Source organism: Anastrepha obliqua, chromosome 4, assembly GCF_027943255.1.
Source record: "Anastrepha obliqua isolate idAnaObli1 chromosome 4, idAnaObli1_1.0, whole genome shotgun sequence".
Taxonomy (NCBI): domain Eukaryota; kingdom Metazoa; phylum Arthropoda; class Insecta; order Diptera; family Tephritidae; genus Anastrepha; species Anastrepha obliqua.
The window spans coordinates 345,183-365,519 of NC_072895.1; the positions used below are offsets into that span (position 1 = coordinate 345,183).

The window sequence follows — 20,337 nt, forward strand, 5'->3', positions numbered from 1 at the left end:
ACGTTCTCTGTCCAATATGCACCAGAAATGTCAAATTTTCGTTATCTCTCAAACTGGTATACACTAATTATGTAATAAGTGGCATTATGTACCCTCTATAAAAAGTGAGAGGGTGCTTTTTTCAGCTGATTATTTTATTTGTATACAAAAATTAAAATTCAAATCTTATTCTATTCTCATACAAAATATAAAACATTTCTACAGGGCGCATGATAATATCTTCATAATGTTGACATATAAGGAGCGAAATTTTTTTTTGAGGAAAGAAAAAGGTTACTTATTTACACAATTTCAGCTCTGCTGTGAGTTTTTAAAGCTAATGTGTTTTTCTTGGTGTTACATGAAAAGTTCAAAAAAACTTTTTGCTCAAATCTTTCTGCTTAATTTAACAGCGCGAATTGAATACTGAAGGTGGTGTCTTCCCAAAACAGTAATTTCATTTTTCGCGATTTTGACAATCCTAACGCCACCCTCCTTTCTAATACAAAACAAACAAAAGAGGAGAAATTTATGTTTGTGAAATGTTCTGTGAATGGCTTGGTAATATTGTGATTTGTGTGAAATTTAATTGTGAAAGCACAAATTAATATTTAGAGGCTTCATTTAACAAGTTATACTGGAAACTAAGTTATTGCCACAGCAAGTCACCATCTTTAACATCAGCAGTTCCTAAAAACTCGCTCCAAGTCTAAAGAAATAAGCGAACAAATTTAGTGGTCAGGATATATACTTGTTAATCTAGAGATTAAGGATACTCGAAGTGTTCTTGTCAACCCGAAACGTCAGCAAATTGCGGAAATAACAGCGGCTGCCGTGGCACTGTCGCTGTTTGATCTTACCTGAAGTATATGTTTGATCCAGTCATGCTATTAGTGAATAAAAATCATAAAAAATTTGGTTTGACAAGCTACTAGTGTAGTGTATCTCGCTCTTAAGTTGCCCAGCAACCGTGCGCTTGTATGGAAATGAAACCTATCTTCACGGGTATGTTGCTGAATTGAGCTGAATTTTGCAAAATTCAAAAAGCGTTCAGCGGCTGCTGTCAACGTAAATTTTTCTTAAACCGCGGAAAACTTGTCCCAACTTTAGTAAAACTTTGTTTGAATTATACTAAGTGCTACAAATATAAATAATAATACAATTTTTGTGGAGTGCCTAAAAAAATATTTGCTGGCATATAGGACGAAGTGCAAAGTCAAAGTTCTAAAAACAAGATGGATCCTTTCACACAGGTACGGACATAGTGTTAATATTAAATGAGACAATTTAGAGTGTCATTAAATGCTTAACTATTGGTTTAAAATACCACTGTTTGAACGTTTTAAAAAAATTACATTGGTACCATATTGATACCCAAACTAACAAAAGTTATATGTCTGTTCCTACAAAAATAAATAATAAATTCTAGCGAATGCTGGATAAAGCTGAACAACGAAGTCGTGCCTTGGGCATTAGCAGCGCTGGAGTATATTCGCGTTATGAGTCTACCGGCGCTACGGAAGACGGACAAACTTGCCAACAGCTTACGGTGCAGCAAAAACCATCAATAATACAGCAGTTAGATAGGCAAGTTACCCCAGCGGCGTCTGCGCAAGCGTTGACGCAAACTGTGGTTAACAGAAGTGTCGAGAGCAGTACCAGCAGTGGTAATAAATTGCAAGTCGTTGAAAAAACGCCTATAGATGTAATGAAGCCATCATCTAGTACAAAAAAAGTCCACCGTCAATTTTCGGCAGTCGATAAAGAGAATAGGGATATGGGGATCGAAATTAATATTGTGACAGATAAAAATGTTGAAGTAATATTGAAATTCCAGAAGAACTACGTTCAAATAATACCAATCTATAACAATTTACATTTCCAGGTACAAGTTCAGGTTGAAGAAGAAGAAATTGTCGATGATGATTGTAAACAACACCGCTTAAAATCAGTATCGGAGCAACCTATGGCTAAAATACGAGATACATCACGTAGTCGGTTGCAACGTCTTGGAGCTCTTTATGCCAATCCGAACGACCTCTCCTCGCCAATACATCGAACTGAAGGTCAGTTCTGCGCTGATTCACCTACTGAAGGAGTTTTTGAAAACAGTGTAAAACCAGTTAAACAACGTTACGGCAAATTAGCTGAACTGGCTTGTTCCATCAATCAATGGGAGGATGATATATCTCATCATGACCCACGTCCTGTCAGTGCAGTACCACCGCCCAAACCAGATTTACCAAGTAGAAAAATTTCTGATGTACGGCCAAGTAAGCCAGCCTTGTCAAGTAGGAACACTGCAGGCGAGGCGCTTACCAAAACAAAAGTTCTCACGCAACTAGCTCCGGTCTCGAGTGAAAGAACTGATAATCAGTCTACTGATGTTTCGGAGCAGATAAAGACCAAACGCATATTTACCACTACAAAACAATTGACATGGGACCCTAATGTGATTAATTCGCTAGAAGCACAGGGATTTCAACGACGAGAATCTACAACCGTAAAACTTGCATATGAGTACCCAAAATTGGATGAAAAAGAGCCAATGGAGGAGCTAGATAATGAATTAAAAGTTGATGAAAATATACCCAAAGTAGTTAAACTGGCTAATACATTTTCGAAGGCTATAGAAGAAAAAAAAAATGTAGCCAATCCACAGGACGTTAAGTCGATAAATGTTAAGCCTGGCTTAGTATCCGGGCGTGCGGCTGCTTTTGAGAATAAATCGAGTGGCGGTCAGCAATTAAATCGTCCACAGAAAGATCCAACAGAATTGTCGCTAAAAGAGCGTATGCAATTATTTGAAAGAAACAAAGGGGAAGCCCTTGTGCCGAAAGCTGCTCTTGGTATGGCACCATGCATAAGTAAAATTCGGCAGGACGAAGCTGCATTACGCAGGGAAGTAGGTGCAAAAGGTAAGATATAATAAAGAGTTTTATATTGAGTTCATGACAAATATCGTAACGCAACATAAATTTGATCTGTTTTTACAGCAGCTTCTGCCGCTCTCGCGTGTAACCATACCAATTCTTCATTATTATTGCCCCCAAAGCCAAGTAGCGAAAATAAATTGCGAGGGAAAGTGGCGGCGCTTACAGCGACTACGGTTACAATGGCTGAAAGTAAAATTAAAGCCGAAATACAAAAACAACGACAAGAAGATATGCAAGTTCTTGCAAAACGTTTCAACAAGCAAAAGGAAGTATTTGAGAAAAATGAGGAGCAAAGTGTCCAGTCTGAAACTCTACAAATGCAGTCGTGCGTAGTTCCTAGCACAAAACATACCATAACATCGGCTCCAAGGCAACTACACACACCTCCGCCACCTCCACCAATGCCCAAGATAATATTGGACGTTAACAAAAAGCGTCATTCACGTGTGTAAAAAAGATGTTTATTTGCATAGTCAAGTTTATTTCTTAATGCTTACAAGTCACGATCAAAGTTAGTTAAAAGTTAAATAGTTTATCTTTCATTTTTCAGCTAGCGATATCATTGATGATGACGAAAGTAAACGTTCGCGTAAATCTGTAACTATAACGGCAGGATCAAGTAAAGCTGCGTCTCTACAAAATCAAATGTATCCCGCTCTATCAGATTTGGAATCCGACTCAGATCGGGAAAATGGTTGTACTACGGCGACTATGTCTGGTCATAGTGCCACAGAAGAGCATACACGTATTCTTGCAGCAACGGCTGAAACTGGCCATGCTGATAGCAATATTGACGATGAAAGGTTAGCGAACCGTTTTAATTCTTGTTTGCTTTGCATGAAATAACCAACAAATACTATTTCACTACTAATCCAATTTAATCAATAGTTTTACATAACTTAATGAAAATCTCATTTACGACCGATTCAATTTTTTACAAATTTCCGCTTCATCAAATAAATCATAGTCAAAATGAGATCATGCATTTCTTTCTTTTCATCTCATATTACTTATAGTTACATGGATTCAGAGGAAGCAGACGACAGCAGTATAGACATTTGCAATGGTAGTTTGGGTCGTGTGATAATGCAGGTGGTACAAAAGAATGACCACCAACAGCAGCAATGCCAGCAACCGAAACAAGTAAAGGTGGGTACGTGTAACAAACATTAAATTTCTGTGCTTAACACAGTGCGTGATCTGGATTCTTTTTCATTTTTAATTGTTAATGTATTTTCAATTTATTTTTATGCATTTGCTTGACAAATTTTAACATGCAGGAGGTACGCTATGCTGATAAGAATGAATTTTATGGCTGCAATGACAGCTCGATAAATTCTTCTGAAGCGTCAGGAGGTGTTGATGATTTCTTGGATGAAGCCTTTGATGATTACGGCGATGATGATTGTACGGAAGAAAGCGTTGATGACATGCCGAGAGAAGTAAATATTAAATATAAAATTAATATATTGGATAATTATTATTTACTTATTTTTATAAATGTTTCAGAGTAAAGGCACAACAGCCTCCAATAGCTTCACTTTCCGCAAAACACCAAAAAAATACACTAATTATCAAACTATATCAGAAGAAAATATTGAGTCGGCATCGAGTTCAAAAACAGCTGCCTGCACCTCGCAACCTGTGAAATCTGAGCTGAGTATTAATCGTGGCAATGACGACAATATGGTTACTTTGGTGCACACTGTCAGCTTTTACAGACGACAACAGAGCGACAATGTGAATATATATATAACTTTTAATTTTAAAATGTTTAAACCAACTGATTTTATCCCGCCCTTACTCGCAGCGTGACCCAAACCCTTTCTTGACTTGGTCCCCACATAACATCAAGGTAGAGGTTAGAACCTCTGTTGTTGTAGCAGCATAAACATTCCCCATACTTACATATAGAGAATGCTGCTGTAGTGACAGTCCTTGGCCGGATATAAGTCTGGGTCGTTTCGGTAATGTAAAACCGACTGTCGTGGAAACGACTTCTTTGGTTTTTGCGACCAATCGCCAGAATATACATGTCGGCTTGATACGACAAGGCCAGAATAAAGGCACATATGTATGCTCAGCCCAACTCAGCTTCTTCTTAGGTTTACTGCGGGAACTGAGCCTGGATGAGGTATTGTGATGAGTAGAGGGCACAAAAAACATTTAGGTCGAAGTGCAAACCACCTTTTAATTCTATTCTATACTACTCGCATTTTGTCATACGAATTCCGAGCTAAAATGTAAATTTTCTTAGACACCCCAACCAAAGTGTTCGTCCACCTCAACGACACAAGTGAAACTAATCAGAATGCAAGCTGATAAAACAATTAGAATAAGTGCAGTAAATATTGTATTTTTTAAGTAGGGTTGATTTTAACCCTTAGCGAGTAAGCGCGGGTTACTGTCCCGAATACAGCAGTAGGTCAAACTCTTACATATTGAGAATGGATTCTGACGTATCCCCTTGAATCCACTCACTTGTTTCATGCGTCTACCGATTAATGAGATTTACGATGATGAGCAATGACTACATTCCGCTTAAAAGGGCTTAGTAAAATGCTACAATAGTTTACTAATATATGAAAAAATTGTCACTCAACCCCATGATGGATCTTCTAATATGTATAATTTTAGGTACTAATTTACAATTTCTCCTTTTCATTTTAAGAGTGCCAGTTCGACTCCTGTGCGAAAAGTTTCTCGTGAGCAGCAGGAATTACGCTCCGATATCATTAGCGCAACGGGTGCAGCCATGCAAATTAATTATCCGAAACAGCAAGAGACAACCGAACAAAATATCAAACATGATGAAACTTACGTGGTTGAAGAATGCGGGGAGGAAGATGACAATTCATCCGAACAAACTGAGTCAGATGATAGCCATTTAGTGGAGGAAAAAATTAAAAAGCTTCTAGATGAAGTCTGTAAACAACAGACAATAATTTCACAAACCAGCCAGGCATTGAACTTGTGTGCAGCCACTATAGAATTTTCCGGTTCAACAGAGTCCGTTGAGGGCGAGCGCCATCTGCTGGTAGCAAGTAAAGTGCACTAGTTTTTAGTGGTTATTTTTTTAATTTTAAAAGAAAAAAACAAAAAATTTTAATTTTATAGCACATCGACGTCAGGCTTGTTTAGATGAAGTACAACGTTTACGCGTAGAAAAGTGCTTGAGACCATTAGGAGCGTTGCGCGACAGAGGGCGTCTCACTGTTAAAGAGATAACCATACCACTGCGTCAAGATTACATACGCAAATTAGCTGCAGATACCATCTCTGGTCATCATTTGGTTTGCTTACTCAAATATAATGAATATGTTTTGGCGACGAAAACGGTGCCTACACTCCCCGGTCTACTAGCAGTGAAATTCCCCGATGTATTACAAATGAATAACGTGTATGCAGATTTTAGGGTATGATATTAATTATGGCCACACGCCCATTTTTTTCTAAAGCGCGACTTAAAATAATGTTTTACGATAGGTTTAGATCCTTATGTGGGAAAACATTCATATTATACATACAAGACAAAAAAATGTCTAACCTTATGTAGAATAACCCGCTAAGGCGAATAGCCGTACTCAGTTTTTTTGATACAACTAGCCCGAAAGTTACCCACATAGTCTAAATTGGCTATTTGGTACTTTCTTTCGAGAACCTTGAAATTTATTATAGGATTGTCCAGATAATAGGAATTAATTGAACTAAATTTGAGTTAATTAAAATTTTAGGTAAATAAGGTGTATATACATATACACGTATACATGTATGTTGTAATATATATAGGCATGGACAGATAAATTAATATAATTACATTTTGAACTGGTTAGTTAGTTATTTCAAATTCGTTAAATTTGTTTATTTCTTACCTGATTAGAATTTTGTTGTTAACCACGAGGTAAACTTTTTATTAAGTTTTGGCGTTACCAAAGGAATAGAGTTTCACGCTTATTTTCCTCCTTGCCATAGTTCATTAGCAGTTTTTAATTATTTTTGGCTAATCTTGACGGATTTTCAATGGCGTTAAGGTCGGGGCTTTTTGCTGACTAGAACGAAGTGCGGACGCATTGGCTAGAGAGGCTGCGGTCTCGTTGCCAATAGAACCCGAGCCCTTCTTGCTATGGGACAACACATCATCAAGGAGAAGTTTAGGAGTGAAGAGGTAAGGCTAAGGGAAGTTAGTTGGCACCAAATTATGGGTCTATGCCAGGCGAAATCCTTACGGAGATACAATCAAAAGAGGTTTAGGAATGTTTCTGCAACCAATTTCCAGAGACTCCCATACACCTTCTACTAGGATGCGGCGCTATTGCTCAGATAATTGCAGCCGGAAGGTAGGCAGGCCCAACCAAGCTATATCTTAAGTTTAACAAGAGTTTGGGAGAGAGAGACTCCCATACACCTTCTCCTAGGATGCGGCGCTATTGCTCAGATAATTGCAGCCGGAAGGTAGGCAACCCCAACCAAGCTATATCTTAATTTTAACAATAGTTTGGGTTTGGATGATGTACTGAAATGAGTGGAGGGCACAAAATACTATGAGGTCGAAGTGCAAATCTCAAATCAAATCTATCTCCATCTATCTTAACTAATAATGGAAATATAAGTGCGCTATTTAATTATTCAACATTAAAAACGTTAACGGGACTTATTGTCTGATGTTAGAGAGAAGCGATTCACATCCCATTTGAGCATAGGGTCTCAACCGATTCACGGCTTAACATTCGTATAAAAATATGTACGAATATCAGTTAAAGTTCTAAGGAACTACAATTCGTATAGGTGACTCTATAGTGCGCTATTTCTCTGCCCATAGCTGCATTTTATAAGAATATACAAGTGTTAAAATTACCTTACGTAGAACTTTATTTTATATTACCCGATATTTTAGTTAATTTTTTAATAATTGATAAATGTTAATTTCATTTCTTGCCTTATATTTAGATTACCCTCGAGATTTACGGGATGACTGCCCAGCGTGAAGTTCTACCGCACGAGGTGAAATATCATATAAATCTAAACAAGAAGTCAGGTATCAAAACACCTAAAAAGAAGGGCAGCGAAAATCGTTTAGTTATGCCACCTGTTCAAAGTCCAGCTGGGCCAAATGCCGTCCGTACTCCTGCTTTGGTGCAGTATGGTTTTGCCATATTTTCCTTACGCGAGATACAACGCACTTCCTGGACACTAACACAGGTATGATCTTTAAACTTCCGCTCTTCCATTTAAACTATTGTTTTTTGTATTGCCTCGGCACAGGTTCTCGGTGTTAGTCCATTGGAAGGTTTGGTACACATGAAAGTCAACTGTGAATTAAGTTTTTTGGTAGAACATCGCGGCTTTCTCACCATGTTCGAGGAAATTTCTGGATTTGGCGCATGGCATCGTCGCTGGTGTTATTTAAATGGGAGTGTACTTAACTATTGGAAGTATCCCGACGATGAGCGTAAGAAGGCGCCTATTGGCTCGATTGATCTGTACGCCTGCCGTACGCAGAAAGTAACTGTTGCGCCTCGTGATATATGTGCGCGTCTCAACACTATGTTGCTTGAGTTTGTGCGGCCAGCAAAAGAAACAGATGTAGAGTCGCTTATTATTGTGCCAAATGGCCGTAACACTGTTGTACGATACCTTCTTTCAGCCGATACGAAAGAGGAACGTGAACTATGGTGCGCATACCTCAATAAAGTTCTACTACTACTGCGATCTTGGGGACCTCCACAATAAATGGTAGCAGTTATTAACTTAAGATTTGTTACAATATTCGGAGTTAGGTAATTTTATGTGAGCTACGTAGAATTCACGACAAGGCCAATTGTTTTTTAGCTTAAGTTTGTGGGGAAGAGTAAGGTGGTTTATATGACTCAACCAATGTACGTTGTTATATCTCATCGGGATATCGGTAAGGTAGTTTAAAAGAAGACAGAGTAAACGGTGGACTTCTCTTTGATGGAAAAGTTTTATCGTACGCCAATATGTTGCGTTTACAGTTTTCGTTTTAGAATTTCACAATTGACGTTGAATATAATTTGATTATAACGCAGTTTATATTTTCTAGACAGTATTTTATTCATATTTTCATTATTTGTATGAACAAATTGTATCGATTGCTGATATCATGATTGACCCCAAAAATGTTTTTTTAAATGAGGTTCTAATCAGTGCCCAAAATTCATTATAAAATGATACCTATATATTCATTAATTATACATACATATGTATATGTTTCTCGCACGCTGCGGTAAACATTTAATCGCACGGACAAAAGAGATACGGTTACGACAAGTTTCGTGAATAAAAATGGAAACGAACGAACAGCTGACGGATGCGGCGATAATCGTGTAATAAACTTTTGCATTAGTTCGTTTTCTGTTGAAAGTTGAATATGAGCAAATAATTTAAAATGTCGCTATTAAGATGATGGAATGAATAAAACTTGTTCAATAACTGTGTTTTAGTGTTTTTTTATTTAAGTAAAAGTAATGATCCAGTTTTTGTGAATTTTCTTTATGTAAAATCTATATATATAAAAATGAATTGCTGTTCGTTAGTCTCGCTAAAACTCGAGAACGGCTGAACGGATTTATCTTATCTTGGTCTTGAATTATTCGTAGAGGTCTAGGGAAGGTTTAAAAGGTGAGAAAAATTCGAATAATTGCCGGGAAAATGGTCAAAACGTGGACCCGGGTAACCTTCGGATGTGTATATACAATATGGGTATCAAATGAAAGCTGTTGGTGAATGCTTTAGTTCAGAGTATTTTTCATGCCGCTCCGTGACTAGGGTCTCGAGATAGAGACCAAAACGTGGACCCTAGAATGTGTTTGTACAATATGAATATCAAATTGAAGCTGTTGGTGAATGCTTTAGTACAGAGTATTTTTCATGCCGCTCCGAGACTGGGGTCTCGAGATATAGGTCAAAACGTGGGCCCGGGTAACCTTCGGATGTGTATATACAATATGGGTATCAAATGGAAGCTGTTGGTGAATGCTTTAGTTCAGAGTATTTTTCATGCCGCTCCGTGACTAGGGTCCCGAGATAGAGACCAACACGTGGACCCTAGAATGTGTTTGTACAATATGGATATCAATTGGAAGCTGTTGGTGAATGCTTTAGTACAGAGTATTTCTCATGCCGCTCCGTGACTGGGGTCTCGAGATATAGGTCAAAATGTGGGCCCGGGTAACCTTCGGATGTGTATATACAATATGGGTATCAAATGGAAGCTGTTGGTGAATGCTTTAGTTCAGAGTATTTTTCATGTGGTTCCGTGACTAGGGTCCCGAGATAGAGACCAACACGTGGACCCTAGAATGTGTTTGTACAATATGGATATCAATTGGAAGCTGTTGGTGAATGCTTTAGTACAGAGTATTTCTCATGCCGCTCCGTGACTGGGGTCTCGAGATATAGGTCAAAATGTGGGCCCGGGTAACCTTCGGATGTGTATATACAATATGGGTATCAAATGGAAGCTGTTGGTGAATGCTTTAGTTCAGAGTATTTTTCATGCGGCTCCGTGACTAGGGTCCCGAGATAGAGACCAACACGTGGACCCTAGAATGTGTTTGTACAATATGGATATCAATTGAAAGCTGTTGGTGAATGCTTTAGTACAGAGTATTTTTCATGCCGCTCCGTGACTGGGGTCTCGAGATATAGGTCAAAACGTGGGCCCGGGTAACCTTTGGTTGTGGATGTGCAATATGGGCATCAAATGAAAGCTGTCGATAAGTGCTTTAATGTGGGGTAATTTTCATACCTATTGATGACTAGGGTCTTGAAATATATGCCAAAACGTGGACCCACCATGTCTTTGCCCAGCGAAGCGGGCCGGGTTTGCTAGTATTTTATAAAAAAATGTATGTAAACTACTTTTGAAAGGTTTGTAAACCGCAATACAATTTTTTCGTTATGTTTTAAAATGATATTATGAATGAATTGTTATGCCCGTAAAAAATTGGTATTTGTTATGTTCGTGTAATGAAACGTATGGAATTTTCCGGTTACTGATCGATCGTTATAAACAGGGTGGCCCAATAATTTCTTCGTTTTCTTTTAATTCTTTTCCGTCTTTCAATAACTGCATTAATAACACTTTTCGGTAACTTTTTCGTCCTTGAATATACTTCAATAGTGAGTATGGAATTAATGCTATGCATCCACCATCAACCCCAAGGCGAAGTCAATACTGAAGGTGTCATCTTCTCGAAACAGTAGCTTTCTTTTTCGCGATTTTGCCAAGCCTAACGCCAGTTTTCCTTCCTATACAAAACAAACTAACGAACAAAACAATTAAAAGGAGGAGAAATTTTATGTTTGTGAGAAATCAATGAATGACTTGGTGATATTGTGATTTGTGAGATTTAAACTAATAAGACGAATGAAAACGAAGTGGAGCGTGTTGAATTGTGAAATATAATGCCCCCAAATGCATTTTTTTGCGTTTATATACGGATGACGCCATGGCAAGAATATGTGGTGTGTATAATTTCTAGTGTTTGGCAGTTTATATTGCTTTCGCTTACTCTTCCTGTTCCCAAACACGCAATTCCCATTCCTTTGCGTGCGTTTATTCATGGAACCTGGAGCGATTTTGAAAGACGGAACCTGGTATTCTATTGTCCTTGCACCACCCGGACTATTTTTTCGAAAATTACACACCCGCATTAATGTTCTAAATGTGCATTTAAGGGGGGACCCTCATTTATCGGGTCAAAAAAATCGATTTTTTGGAAATAATTTTAATCTATTCTACAACTATTTAAGAATATACTTTCGAAATTTCAAGTCGATATCTGTATTTTTGAAGGAGTGACAAAATTTTTAACAGGACGCGACGGGTGGCCTGATCGCCTGTATCCAAAACTTTAAACGCGTTTTTCTCGAAACATCATTTTTCGATTTTGTGTACACAATTGAGAACGCTGTATTGAACCAATCAGGCTTTACAATAGCTCATTTTAAAGATAATTAAATTGTTTTCAATGTGACATTAAGTGTTTTTTTAAAAAAAAAGATTTTCATATTTTTTTGTAATTTTAAAGTCAATTTTTATGCATGAAAAATCACTTTTAACATAAAACTGGGTAAAAAATATCAATTTCGACATTTTTTTTTAAATCAAAATGCCACATCGAAGGTATTATCCTAAAGTTTTAAAAAAAATTTGGTTTTTTTATTTCAGAAAAAAATTCAGAGCGCTAGAATGTACACAGATAGAATGAGGTGCCATGGACGAGGTGTATATTTCCATACTTAAAATGTTTTTTTTCTTCTCCGAAAATTTTTGTAGACAGTCAAGACATTTATTAAAGTACTTTATGAATTACAAAACGTTTGAAGTTATTTTACCTGAGAAAAAAATTCCCAAAAATGATGCATTTTTCGACCGTCTAAATGAGGGTCCCCCCTTAAGACTGATCAAGAGCACAATATTGTATGTACTTACATACGTACATATATATGGTATGAATGTATATAAGTAGGTGCAATGTGTTTAGACTTTTCAGATCCCTTCTGCTGATGGTAATACAAATCAAATAAGTCAATACCAGTCTACCGATTCGATATAATTTATAAATTATATTAAATGAGAAAAAAAAAAATACCGAAAAGTAAGATTTTGCTTTCCTCTTGTTTGAGTAAATGAACTATACAAACTTTTATTTTTTGTTTATCTAAATATTGACACTTGGTGGTGTTTATTATTGTTTATAATTGCAAATAACAATAATTTCTATGTATGTATATGCACCTATGAATATATGTATAGTTATTAATTAAATCTCTACGTCAACAACAATAGTCTCATACTTCTTATTCTACATTTTGTGTATACATATATATTTTTATTAATGTTTTCAAAAAACATTGCTTTAGCTTATTTTGTATTTCTGTTGCTACTAATATATGTTTTTAAAACTTGTATGTTTTCTTTAAAACTAAATTAACAACTTGCACTTAAAATTTATAAATATATATTATACACTTTTTAACATGTGCTTACTTATTTACACAAAACTGTACATAACACTATTAGAAATAGTAACTTCCATGTGATAACAAGGACGAGGCATTGCCAATAAGCAGTTTAGCTGTCGCCCAACACACCGTCGATTAGAGAATTCAACCTAATATTTTATGTATATATACATTAAAATAAACATAATAACTATTTTTTATCACCTGAGCTATGCAGTGCATAGCTTTGATTTCGCTTAAGCGCTGCAATCTTCTCACACCTATAAAACATTGTTATTCCTTTAAAATGCGAGCTAGCTTTACACCTAGCTTTAAAACTTTATAGAAAAAACGGCTAAAGTTTGCAATGCTTAAACGAAATCAATACGTTCCTATAGGTTAACTCCATCCAATTTGCCAGATGTGATGACTGCCACGTTTGTGGACTGCTCTGATCCGCCAGAAACGGTGAGCGCAGGCCGTGCATTCTCTTTATTTGCTTTTTGCCTTCGCAGATCTGGTTTAATGAACCCTGTAATCAATGTGCCCAGTACCAACATAATGGACATGATCACATCAGCTGGAATGTCGCCATAAGTGTAAAATACTTCTGAGTACATGGATGTGAATCCAATACCAAAAACTTGGGCGGCTGCGTTGAGAAGTCCCGAAGAGGTGCCCTCTGGTTCCGGATATGTCAGTTCAGCGGCAAATTCAAAGCCCACTGGCAAATAACCAGTCATAAAGAAACTAAAAAATAAATAGAAATGTATTTATAAGTGTGTATATATTGTATACTCTTTTTTTTATATTTTCTTTATTGAATTTTTCTTGCATAAGAATTTTCGTAGCTGGGGGCCGAAAGGTATAGTTTCCAGTCTCCCTCAAATTTATTTTTATTATGTGAACGAGGAAAATCTTAAGTATCATACCAAATGGACGCATTGACTGTTGCTTTAGAAATAAATAAAAAGAACTGGCACAAATTTGGCACATACAATCAGGACAGGCGGAGGCCCAACGGAGAGAGTGATGACTCCATCACAAAAGTATTAGTAAATTAAATTTAAATAAATATTACTTGTCAGCATAATTTGAACTTGCAAAAAATAAAAGATTTTTCGTTAATTTAAATTTTTTTATTGTCATCAAAATTTTTACCAAAAAACAGGATCGTATATATGAAACAATTTTGGTTTAAAAGCCTGCGGTACACCTTGTAGCTTACCGTAGTGCACCGTACCGCATCAGCTTAAGAGGTGTTGCTTTTGACAGTTACCTCATCAAATACAATGTTGTTGTTGTTGTTGTAGCAGCATAAACATTCCCCATATTTACATACGCGGAATGATGCTGGAGTGACAGTCCTGGGCCGGATATAAATCCGGGTCGTTTCGGTAACGTAGAACCGACTGTCGTGGAAACGCATCAAATACAATCTTATAGGCCTGTCACAATGGGTCCGTTGCGTCCATTGCGGCAACGAATTTGACTAAGATTAAGTGAATTAAGTTAACCAGCCGAAGTCTCCTCGATTATGCAAGAATTACTTTAAATTACCTTGTAGTCAAAAACATCAATTTTGTGTCTAAACACAGAGGTCCCACTATATTACCACAAGCTTACAAGTCATTCGTTAGGGCAGGTTCCCAACCACCGTGGACATGAAATACCAAATGATAGAACAGATTTTTTCTAGTAGCCGTCGCCTATAGGCAGGCAATGGAAAAACCCCGAGTACATTTCTCGCATGAAAAAGCTTCTCATAAAAGAACCATCTGCCGTTCCGAGGAGGCATACAACTGGAGATCCCTCCATTTACGGAGCAACATCAAGAAGCACACCACAAATTGGAGGAGGAGCTCGGACAAACAACCAACAAAGGATGTAAGCGTCAATTATATCGGGCGACAATAAAACACTGTAAACCACCCTACCGCTATCGTGTCCTGTGAAGTGAGTCGAATAAAGAAGACAAAACAAACGAGCAATTTGGATTTAGACAACATCATAGTACGACTCATCAGATTAAACGAATCTATAATCACGTCAAATCTTACTTCGATCACAAGAAATCAACCGGTTTAATGCTTCTTGACGTTGAGAAAGCTTTTGATTCGATATGGCACGATGGTCTTATTTACAAATTAATAAATTTAAGATTTCCGTTACCACTAGTAAAAATCATAAATTGCTTTTTAAAAAATCGTTACTTTTGCGTGTCTCTGAATGACGAATACTCTGACATGATCGAATTACCCGCTGGAGTTCCCCAGGGATCGGTACTTGGTCCTTTACTGTACATTATTTATTGCTCTGATTTTCCCAAATTAGCCAATTGTTCATATGCCATGTATGCAGACGACATTGGCATATTTTATTCGCATGCGTGTGGTAACCAAATCGTAACCAAACTTCAAGATGCACTACAAAACATGGCAGACTACTTGTGTACTTGGAAAATAAAATTAAACATTGGTAAGACGCAAGCTATCTTTTTCACTAGAAAAAGAAGTCATCGCTTTATACCAAGTACAGGTTTGAAATTAGGTAGTTATGATATCCCGTGGGCCAATACCGTACGATATCTGGGGGTGATTTTTGATAAAAAAGTATCTTTTTGAGATCATGTAAAGTACAAACAGGAGAAAGTAAATTTGGCGATTAAAATGTTATATCCCCTAATAAATAGACGCTTAGGCTTAAGTGATGAAGATAAGCTAATAATTTATAAGTCTATATTTCAGCCAGTAATATTATATGCCTGTCCAGCCTGGAGTAATATCGCAAAGTCACATATATTCGAAACTGCAAATCTGCCAAAATAAGGTACTCAAAATGATGCTCGACTCCCATGGCATTTCTCCACCAGAAAGCTTCATGATGAATCAAAAACTAAGATTTTGTCAGATCAAATACAAAATTTGACTAAAAGATTCAAAATGCGTTCCAGTTTTTCGGACAATCTGCTAATAACTGAACTTTCTTAATGTTCAATTAGGCCCTGGTACTTAAATGCGTATAGATTAACCCTAGCTTGTAAGATGTATAGCGGAGGTTTTTCATAGTAGTTTTTTCCTTCGAAAAAAAGAAAAAATCGTTTAAAAAACCAAACCTGTGATAAATATACAAATATAATGATGTAGAATTAAGATTTATACCATATTCTGTAAATTGTGCGATAACATAAATATTGTAACGTTTTTCTACTTAATAAACTCTTATCTTAAAACAAAAAAAAAATAATGAATGCGTGAGTGCATACGTATGTATATACAGGGTTGGCCATATTAAACTGACCCATTGAGTAACCCCATAACTTTTTACTGTAATTTGAAATCTAAGGTTTACGTCAACAAGCCAAAGACACTAGGCGCACTTAAGGCCAATATCCGACGGGAAATAGCCGCCATAGCGGCCGAGACGCTGGCCAAAACTATGGAAAACGCCGAAAAACGGGCACATTACGCTATACGAGCTAAGGGCGACCACTTGCGCGATATCATATTCAAAAAGTGATGTAAACGAATCTCCTTGAACTAAATTAAATGTTTTTCACAATGAAACACAAAAAAATGTTTCTTTTTCCATATTTTTTTAATAATCACATGGGTCAGTTTAAGATGGCCAACCCTGTACATATCCAAATACGTGCTAAGGGCGACCACTTGCGCGATATCATATTCAAAAAGTGATGTAAACGAATCTCCTTGAACTAAATTAAATGTTTTTCACAATGAAACACAAAAAAATGTTTGTTTTTCCATATTTTTTTAATAATCACATGGGTCAGTTTAAGATGGCCAACCCTGTACATATCCAAATACGTGCTAAGGGCGACCACTTGCGCGATATCATATTCAAAAAGTGATGTAAACGAATCTCCTTGAACTAAATTAAATGTTTTTCACAATGAAACACAAAAAAATGTTTCTTTTTCCATATTTTTTTAATAATCACATGGGTCAGTTTAAGATGGCCAACCCTGTACATACGTACTCGTATGTATACTGATGAACCATTTCAACCGCATTAATTTACCTTTGCAAATATTTAAATTTTTCTTATTTACTTTATAAAGCTCTTTTTTATCAAGTGAAATTTCGCATTGTCCTTACCCCAAAAGCGCAGCCGTCACGTAAACCACAGCAATATGCCCCGTATCCAACGTAAATGTAAATATCCACATGCCAACCATTGAAAAGGCATAGACAGCCAATGTGGTTTCCCTAAAAAAGTAATGATACATTTAACTTTTATAAAGGTTTGAGGTTTGTATTTATGTATCTGTGACTACATTAAAAAATCTTAAAATTATGTACGTACTAATTATGTATGTACGTACGTACGCATACAAGGTTAATACATTGGGGAATAGAGTTTTCGAAAGAGAGTATTTGCTAGCGGGGTTACATATAAATCTTCTTTTACAAACCGATTATATTTTTAACGGACATCTTTGATTTGGCTGTAATTTGTTTTACGGGTTATACTCGTATATCGAAATATGAGGGTTTTTTATATTTTGGAAAATAGTGAGGGTTAAAATGTTGAACAGGGGCCCTTACTAAGTCTTGCTTTAAACTGGGTAAAATCTTTACCGAAACGTTTCAACTAATGCTCAAAGTTATAGTGATTATCACATCATGGTAGATTTCACACGTGTTAGTGCTAGGTATGCCCGAAGTTTCCATTAAAACAGTGCATAAATGCATCCAAAACCAACCAAAATTTTTATTGAAATTCATGAGATTACTCAAAACATTAATTTATAGTATTTTCACGGAAAATCGTGTGTTCGATTAGTTTCACACAAGTTAACCGTTAAAGTTAAAATGCTCAGAATTCAATATTTCAAGGACATTATCGAATGGGTCAAGAAGGCCTACAATATTCTGACTGGTAATGAAACGTGGTTTTCCAAAATGATCGCAGAGTCAAATACAACATGATTGCGTTTGTACCGATGGATGCATTCACTCCACTTCCACTCCAGCAAATGTGATAATTTTCCTGAAAGTCGGAAAGGAATATACCTTTTGGACGTAATATAATATTTCATATAAATAGCGTCGTCAGAAAGAGTTCAAAAAATTCGTTTACTTTGGAGCACAGGTGTGTTATTATATCCTCATCATCAATTCCTCGAGTTTCAAGTTGGAGTCACAGGGTCACAGGGACTGCCATTGTCGTCGCCATATTACTCGTATTCAATACAGACATAACTTAATGCAACGATTCAGCATTTTTTTCTTTGAGGGACCATTAAGTGATTTGATTAAACATTTTTATAAAAACTTATCGAAATATCAAGTTAACTTACTTAAATTTTCGCATCTGGTCCAGTACAACACCGCTAGCAACAGATCCTATCATGCCCGCCAGCACAATAGACAAGCCAATGCGGCCAGTGTCAACCTCATGGCCAGGATAATATTTCAGTACAACCTAGAAAAAAAATAAAATCTACTAAAAATGCAAGTGTAAATATTATATAAATGGGACATAGTCATGGAATAATATTACTTTTAAGTTTAAGATCATTACTTAAGTATCTGTTTTATATGTAGTAGGTGACCATGGTTGTCTAATTTTCCGATTTTCATGTAGCCCTTGTTCGCTGATTTTAGAGGCTAGTCCACGCCCCTAATTCGAGTGAATTCTCTGTGTCAGGTGCTGTTTTTTAATTTTATAGAAATACGAGTTGTTCTATTTAGCTGGGTGCGCAAATTTTACGTAGCCAGCAAGAGTAAATGTGTTCAATGTTTTTGCTAAGATCTCTCCATTTTTAATAAAGTTATTCAAACGTTTGGTTTGTTTGACATATTGCTTTTTAACCAATTATAATACAAGGTAGGCGTAACGAATGTGAAAACCTGTAAGTGCTAATGAGTCAACGTAAGCACAAATAGACGGATAGACAGACTTGAATTCCCGGCGACATTCTAATTATATTGGCATATACGCCAATATCTGTGACTATTTCGATTCCGCTATTTTTCTGAAGCAAATACTATGTAAACAAAGTTGTAACGGTGCATATAATGCATATAAAATATTAAATAAATACCCAGCTTCTCCGCTTACGCGATTTCGGCCGAATTTTACAAAGCGCGCCAGTCGTTTCTTTCTCGTGCTAACCGGCGCCAGTTGGACCCAAGTGAAGACAAGTCCTTCTCCACCTGATCTTTCCAACGCAGAGGAGGCCTTCCTCTTCTTCTGCTACCATCAGCTGGTACCGCGTCGAAAACTCTCAGAGCCGGAGCGTTTGTATCCATTCAGACGACATGACCCAGACAGCGTAGCGGTCGGATCTTTATTCGCTGCGCTATGTCTATGTCGTCGTAAAGCTCATACAAGTCATCGTTCATCGCCTGCGATATTCGCCGTTGCCAACGTGAGAAATTAATAGCAGCTACAAAATCATATCACAAACTTTAAGAATTGCACACAGAAGACTAACTCTCGTAAAAAAGTAAAATTAACCTATTGAAGGCAAAAGAAGAAATAGCCCTTTCACTATCATTACTGCAAATATAAAGATATTTACTGAATTGCTTAGTCAACTGTGTTTTTAAAAAGTATGTAGTTCAAACTTTGCTTCTCTCAACTAAATTTCAAACATTTCGCATGATATATATGTATATATATTTTTTTACTCTCAGGAGCCCGCATATGAAATTACTATCAGAAAAACTTTCCCTCATATTGGTGTTTCACACACGGATATGGGTATCTATAGTACTACCATGAAATATGTACATATTAGAACCCAGAAAGTAGTGTTTTAATAGTTCCTTTAAGCATAGTTATGTTATACTCACCGGATTCAGTAGAGTTGATATCGCATAAAAAACACCAACATTCATGCCATACGATATCAAAAGTAGAATATAGTTACGATTGATCAGCAACCTCTTCAATGATTGCATGAACGGTACTTCAGAAGCTCCTCCAGATGGAGCTGTGGACGAACGCTTTGGGTTTGGCGGCGTTGGTGGTTTATCCTTAAATACTAAGGAATGCAAACAATAATGGAAACAAAATGTACTTTATATTTTAAATAAAATAAAATTATGTATATCTTACAAAGTATCATCAACACCATTAAAATGGTCGTAAAGCCTGCGAAGCAGTAAAACATAAATAGTAAATCACTGCCAATCACATCTAGATCATCAGAGTTTTGTACTAAAATTGGAGGCAACACGAAACCAACGGCTATGCCAAGCTAGAATAAGAGAGTAAGGCGAGATACAAAACAAACACGTGTTATTACAAATGTGGCGAATAATGCATGCAAGTCATGATGTAGAAAATACAGAAAGTGGGACATTCGTGAACCGCTATCCCGTGAACCGAATCAGTGAATTTAACAGAATCACCTGATTAGTTGACGTCATATGTGGGTACTTGTTTTGGTTCCATTGTAGGAAACAATGAACAATTGTAG

The 20,337-nt window shown here is 36.7% G+C and overlaps 2 protein-coding genes across 12 annotated transcripts in view; one reads left to right on the plus strand and one right to left on the minus strand.

Moving 5' to 3' along the window:
* The first annotated feature begins 1,039 nt into the window (after positions 1 to 1,039).
* On the plus strand, positions 1,040 to 9,370 carry LOC129244814 (anillin). Of its 3 annotated transcripts, none has more exons than XM_054882680.1 (12): positions 1,040 to 1,232; positions 1,409 to 1,798; positions 1,865 to 2,897; positions 2,979 to 3,359; positions 3,466 to 3,718; positions 3,932 to 4,064; positions 4,196 to 4,357; positions 4,425 to 4,655; positions 5,587 to 5,959; positions 6,033 to 6,331; positions 7,863 to 8,114; positions 8,178 to 9,370. In XM_054882680.1, the coding sequence occupies exons 1-12, from the start codon at positions 1,215 to 1,217 to the stop codon at positions 8,643 to 8,645; spliced, it is 3,993 nt and encodes a 1,330-aa protein (XP_054738655.1). In that variant the 5' UTR covers positions 1,040 to 1,214; the 3' UTR covers positions 8,646 to 9,370. The 3 variants fall into 3 exon arrangements, with proteins under 3 accessions (XP_054738655.1, XP_054738654.1, XP_054738656.1); XM_054882679.1 differs by having other exon boundaries at positions 1,041 to 1,232; positions 2,976 to 3,359; XM_054882681.1 differs by lacking the exon at positions 1,409 to 1,798 and having other exon boundaries at positions 1,041 to 1,232; positions 2,976 to 3,359.
* A 3,209-nt stretch (positions 9,371 to 12,579) lies between these two features.
* The window catches only part of LOC129243978 (feline leukemia virus subgroup C receptor-related protein 2), a 47,357-nt gene continuing 39,599 nt past the window's right edge, over positions 12,580 to 20,337 (minus strand). For 8 of the 9 annotated variants that reach the window (XM_054881500.1, XM_054881494.1, XM_054881496.1 and 5 more), the window contains exons 7-11: positions 19,974 to 20,115; positions 19,709 to 19,899; positions 18,208 to 18,332; positions 17,003 to 17,113; positions 12,580 to 13,634 (exon numbers count right to left, since the gene is read on the minus strand). In XM_054881500.1, coding sequence (XP_054737475.1) covers positions 13,277 to 13,634; positions 17,003 to 17,113; positions 18,208 to 18,332; positions 19,709 to 19,899; positions 19,974 to 20,115 — 927 coding nt within the window. In that variant the 3' untranslated portion in view covers positions 12,580 to 13,276. The remainder of the gene's footprint in view (positions 13,635 to 17,002; positions 17,114 to 18,207; positions 18,333 to 19,708; positions 19,900 to 19,973; positions 20,116 to 20,337) is intronic. The other variant, XR_008582360.1, reaches the window with a different exon arrangement.

Bases quoted from the DNA above. Each gene is read 5' to 3' on its own strand.
- LOC129244814 (XM_054882679.1), top strand. The intron at 2,898-2,975 runs GTAAGATATAAT...CTGTTTTTACAG, and splicing joins CAGGGAAGTAGGTGCAAAAG to CAGCTTCTGCCGCTCTCGCG. The intron at 4,656-5,586 runs GTGAATATATAT...TTTCATTTTAAG, and splicing joins GACGACAACAGAGCGACAAT to AGTGCCAGTTCGACTCCTGT.